This window comes from Entelurus aequoreus, linkage group LG01 (genome assembly GCF_033978785.1).
Source record: "Entelurus aequoreus isolate RoL-2023_Sb linkage group LG01, RoL_Eaeq_v1.1, whole genome shotgun sequence".
Lineage (NCBI taxonomy): Eukaryota > Metazoa > Chordata > Actinopteri > Syngnathiformes > Syngnathidae > Entelurus > Entelurus aequoreus.
The window spans coordinates 20,264,405-20,270,404 of NC_084731.1; the positions used below are offsets into that span (position 1 = coordinate 20,264,405).

General features: G+C 33.3%; 1 protein-coding gene across 2 annotated transcripts in view; it reads left to right on the forward strand.

Annotated features, from left to right (window-relative positions):
* Positions 1–6,000, forward strand: part of cdk5rap1 (CDK5 regulatory subunit associated protein 1) — a 32,594-nt gene that overhangs the window by 9,576 nt on the left and 17,018 nt on the right. The window contains exons 1-4 of one of the 2 annotated variants that reach the window (XM_062045532.1): positions 1,104–1,884; positions 3,800–3,903; positions 5,453–5,487; positions 5,596–5,696. In XM_062045532.1, the coding sequence (XP_061901516.1) occupies positions 1,635–1,884; positions 3,800–3,903; positions 5,453–5,487; positions 5,596–5,696 (490 nt within the window). In that variant the 5' untranslated portion in view covers positions 1,104–1,634. Of the gene's footprint in view, positions 1–1,103; positions 1,885–3,799; positions 3,904–5,452; positions 5,488–5,595; positions 5,697–6,000 lie in introns of those variants that run through there. The other variant, XM_062045541.1, reaches the window with a different exon arrangement.

A 6,000-nucleotide genomic window follows, 5' to 3' on the forward strand; every position in this document is an offset into this window, starting at 1 on the left:
TATATATATATATATATATATATATATATATATATATATATATATATATATATATATATATATATATATATATAATTAGAGATGTCCGATAATATCGATATTATCGGCCGATAAATGCTTTAAAATGTAATATCGGAAATTATCGGTATCGTTTCTTGTTTTTTTTTAATTTTTATTAAATCAACATAAAAAACACAAGATACACTTACAATTAGTGCACCAACCCAAAAACCTCCCCCATTTACACTCATTCACACAAAAGGCTTGTTTCTTTCTGTTATTAATATTCTGGTTCCTACATTATATATCAATACAGTCTGCAAGGGATACAGTCCGTAAGCACACATGGTCGGTCCACTAATAGTACTAACCTTTAACAGTTAATTTTACTCATTTTCATTAATTACTAGTTTCTATGTAACTGTTTTTATATTGTTTTACTTTATTTTTTATTCAAGAAAATGTTTTTAGTTTCCATCCATCCATCCATCCATCCATTTTCTACCGCTTATTCCCTTCGGGGTCGCGGGGGGCGCTGGAGCCTATCTCAGCTACAATCGGGCGGAAGGCGGGGTACACCCTGGACAAGTCGCCACCTCATCGCAGGGCCAACACAGATAGACAGACAACATTCACACTCACATTCACACACTAGGGCCAATTTAGTGTTGCCAATCAACCTATCCCCAGGTGCATGTCTTTGGATATATATATATATATATATATATATATATATATATATATATATATATATATATATATATATATATATATGTATGTATGTATGTATGTATGTATGTATGTATGTATGTATGTATGTATGTATGTATGTATATATGTACATACATAATGTATGTATGTATATATATATGTGTGTGTGTGTATATATATATATATATATATATATATATATATATATATATATATATATATATATGAGATGTCCGATAATATCTATATTATCGGCCGATAAATGCTTTAAAATGTAATATCGTAAATGATCGGTATCGATTTTTTTTATTATCGGTATGGGGTTTTTTGGGTTTTATTTTTAATTTTTAATTAAATCAACATAAAAAACACAAGATACACTTACAATTAGTGCACCAACCCAAAATGTCTTTTATTCAAATCTGTATGAGAATTAGGCAATTCGAGAGACGCTCCACAGCAAATATGTCCGGAACGTTTATGGCAGTCACGTATTTCGACAAACCGTAATGATGGACGGACTGCAGGCACCAGGAAATATGAAGAGAGTTCCCAGTAAAACATATCCGAGTTCGTTTCAAAGCGCACCGTCGTGTACCGAGCGGCGTCGGTTTCGTGAAATAGTGGGACTTTTCCCGACTAAAGTAATATTGTAAAACATTTTAAATACATATTTTATTGCTGTCTACATGCGGTTTATTTCACTCATACTCGTCACTGTCAACCAATGCGGTGTTTTTGAGCGAATAGTCATTTCCGGTTTTGTCATGGCGACGCTTTGAAAATAGACGATTGTGCTCTTGGTGTCAGCGAGGCTCACGCTGGTATCCCCAAACAGCTCACGTAGTAGCTTCAAATGCTATATTAAAGTAATATATTTGGAAATAAGTGCTAATCAAACGAGTGTAGTTAGCGAACTAGACATGAGACAATTTAAGAACCTAAGTACTTTATTTTCCTCTTCACACGCGTGGACACCCTTCAGGAGTTTACAGGTCAGGTTGTGCTGTCATTCAAACGAGAAAAGGAAAACATTCAAGACTAAAATCTCCTCCGGTCCAAGTTTTTCCGATTTTATCAGAGGAGTCCCAAGTACGAAAGGAAGTGTTGCAGACAAAGAATACAAACATGACTATTTCCACGACGACTTGGAGATGGGGAATTCACGAAAAGGTAATGGAATTTGTCTGAATAGTTTCTTCATTTGGACCAGATAATAAACTACACATCCATTTTTTTACTATTTCTGAAATTTCTAATTGCTGCCCAGTTACCACCACAATGACCATCATTAAAATAAAGTAGCATAAGGCAGATATGTTATTTACCAAATACATTTAATGTTTTTGACACACAATTTGAACAGTAACACTGTGTTTGAATATAGGAAAATAAAACACTGTACTTTATCAAGTGATCCTTTGGCGTACCACTAGATCAGGCCTGGGCATGAGGGGCCAAATTTAGAGAAAAAAATATGTCTGGGGGCCGGTATATCTATTTTTAGGAACACTAATACAAAACCTCACAATAATATTTGATTGAATGCTAAAAAAGTTATGACAGACTGCTTAAAATAAACAGAATGCTATTTTCCCTTTTTTTCTGAAGGAGACACGCAGAATGTACATGAAAATAAAGAATGCGGGATTTACAATATTAACTATGAATGATAAAACACTGAATATTGACAACATATTATGCAAAAGCGCAGATTCCAACCGTTGAAATACTTTGTAGTTCAATACTTGCGGTAATTTGAAAACATCACTGCACATTAGGGGTGTGGGAAAGAATGTATTCGAATTCGAATCGCGATTCTCACGTTGTGCGATTCAGAATCGATTCTCATTTAAAAAAAATCGTTATTAAAAAAATGTTTTATTTTTTAAAAATGTTTTTAATTAATCAATCCAACAAAACAATACACAGCAATACCATAACAATGCAATCCAATTCCAAAACCAAACCCGACCCAGCAACACTCAGAACTGCAATAAACAGCAATTGAGAGGAGACACAAACACGACACAGAACAAACCAAAAGTAGTGAAACAAAAATGAATATTATCAACAACAGTATCAATATTAGTTACAATTTCAACATAGCAGTGATTAAAAATCCCTCATTGACATTATCATTAGACATTTATAAAAAATAAAAAAAAAGAATAGTGTCACAGTGGCTTACACTTGCATCGCATCTCGTAAGCTTGACAACACACTGTGTCCAATATTTTCACAAAGATAAAATAAGTCATATTTTTGGTTCATTTAATAGTTAAAACAAATTTACATTATTGCAATCAGTTGATAAAACATTGTTTTTACAATTATAAAAGCTTTTTACAAAAATCTACTACTCTGCTTGCATGTCAGCAGACTGGGGTAGATCCTGCTGAAATCCTATGTATTGAATGAATAGAGAATCCTTTTGAATCGAGAAACAATCGTTTTTGAATCGAGAATCGTGTTTAATTGAAAAAAAATCGATTTTGAATAGAATCGTGACCCCAGAATCGATATTGAATCGAATCGTGGGACACCCAAAGATTCACGGCCCTAATGCACATCATATCGGCAGCTACAGTTTCCATCTTAAAGATCTAAAAAAATATATCTGATTTTTAGGAACACTAATACAAAACCTCACAATAATGTCTGATTGAATGCTAAAACGTTATGAAAGACCGCCTTAAAAAACGGAATGGAATTAAAAAAAAAAAAATTACTGAATGAGACACCCAGAATGTACATGAAAATAAATAATGTGGGATTTACAACATTAACTATGAACGATAAAACACTGAATATTGACTGTCCATCCACATATTTTACAATCAAGCGAAACGCAACAAAAATGCAACAAACACAGCGAAATATGAATGCGAAGGGTACAAATCGATCTTAAATATCGAAAAAAATGGGGGGGGAATGTCCTGCGGGCCAGATTGAAAAGCTCAACGGGCCGCATGTGGCCCCCGGGCCTTAATTTGCCCAGGTCTGCACTCGATAGAGCCCGCGTACTACTAATGTTGCAAGTACCACAGTTTGAGGATGGCTGAACTAATGCATTGTCTTGTCACAGTCTACTTTGAAACATATGGATGCCAAATGAATGTAAATGACACAGAGATTGCCTGGTCCATTCTACAAAGGAATGGATATCAACGCACCACATATTTAAATGAGGTATGCATAATACAATTACATATATATTTATATGTATAAACATATACGTACACATGTATATATACACCTTTTATATATGTGTGTATATATATGTACATATCAATGTGTGTGTATGGTATGTGTGTGCATATGTGTTTATGTATATTCTGTATACATGTATATAGATAGGTCAGGAAAAAACACAGAGGCTATTTCATCCCTACAAGCCTGTTTCGCAGGTTTCCCTGCTCGTCAGGGGATTTTATGTAGGGATGAAATAGCCTCTGTGTTTTTTCCTGACCTAACGTAGATATACTATATGTATATATACATGTATACATATGTATACATATAAAAATGTATGTGTGTACATTTATAAATGGATGTGTATATATACATGTCTGTATGTATACATGTATGTATATGTTCAGTACAGGCCAAAAGTTTGGACACATCTCATTCAATGCGTTTTCTTTATTTTCATGACTATTTACATTGTAGATTGTCACTGAAGGCATCAAAACTACGAATGAACACATGTGGAGTTATGTACTTAACAAAAAAAAGGGGACATAACTGAAAACATGTTTTATATTCTAGATTCTTCAAAATAACCACCCTTTGCTCTGATTACTGCTTTGCACACTCTTGGCATTGTCTCGATGAGCTTCAAGAGGTAGTCACCTGAAATGGTTGATTAGTGGAATTTCTTGCTTTATCAATGGGGTTGGGACCATCAGTTGTGTTGTGCAGAAGTCAGGTGTGTCCAAACTTTTGGCCTGTACTGATAATATATGTATATATGTACTGTATGTATTTATGTATGCATACAGCACATATGAAGAGTGAAACACATTTTCACTCTTTGTTTTATTGCAGCCATTTGCTAAAATAAAAAACAGTTTTTATTTCTCATTAATGTACACTGAGCACCCCATCCTAACAGAAAAAAACATATTTTTTTGCATATAAAATAATAAAAAGAACTCAAAAATTGCTGCATTTATCTTTCCCTCTATTCTGACTCGTCTACCAGTTTCTGCCGCTAAAACCATCCTCACAGCATGATGCTGCCACCAACGTGCTTCTGAAACCGTCCAAAGATAGGTGTGCCAATCTTGTGGCATCGTATTCACAAAGACTTGAAGCTGTAATGGCCGCCAAAGGGGCGTCCACAAAGTATTGAGCAAAGGGTCTGAATGCTTAAAAAGTCTACATTTCTGGGTTTTTTTCTGTCAAGATGTGGTGCTGAGTATATATTAATGTGAAATAAAACTAACATTTTTGATTTTAGCAAATGGCTTCAATGAAACAGACTAAAAAAAATAAAGGAGTTTAAATACTTTCTGTACCCACTGTATATATGAATGTATGTATGTACAGTATGTATATATATATATATATATATATATATATATATATATATATATATATATATATATATATATATATATATATGTATGTATGTATGTATGTATATATATATCTGTGTATGTATGTATATATATGTGTGTGCGTGTGTCTGTGTAAATCTAGATAAATGTTATTCATCCTTTGACTTTGTGTGCAGGCAGATGTTGTCCTGCTTGTAACATGCTCCATAAGGTAGGAACTGCTCACATAATCCTTATTCAGGATGGTTTGCATGTGAGGCAGCTATATTCTATGATATTGGGTTTAACACAATATATTATTTTATTCATTTTTTAACAGAGAAAAAGCAGAACAAACCATCTGGAACAGACTACAACAACTGACAGCGATGAAGAAGAAACGCTTTAAGAGTCGAACGCCAATGAAAATTGGGATTTTAGGTACTGGATGTCTGATTTCCATGACGAGTTACACTTCCAATTAAAGTACGGTTTGGTTTTTTTTACGATTAGGTTTTCATCGTTCTTTTTTGGACACATTACTAACAAAAACCGCTGTCCCCCTTTAATTTACTTTGGCACTGTTGTTCATTTTTAAAAGTTACATCCATATGTATGTATAACTATGTGTGTCTATCTATCTACTGTATCTATCTATCCATCTATCTATCTATCTATCTATCTAGCTATCCATCTATTTATTTATGTATATATATATATATATTTATATATATATTTTTATATT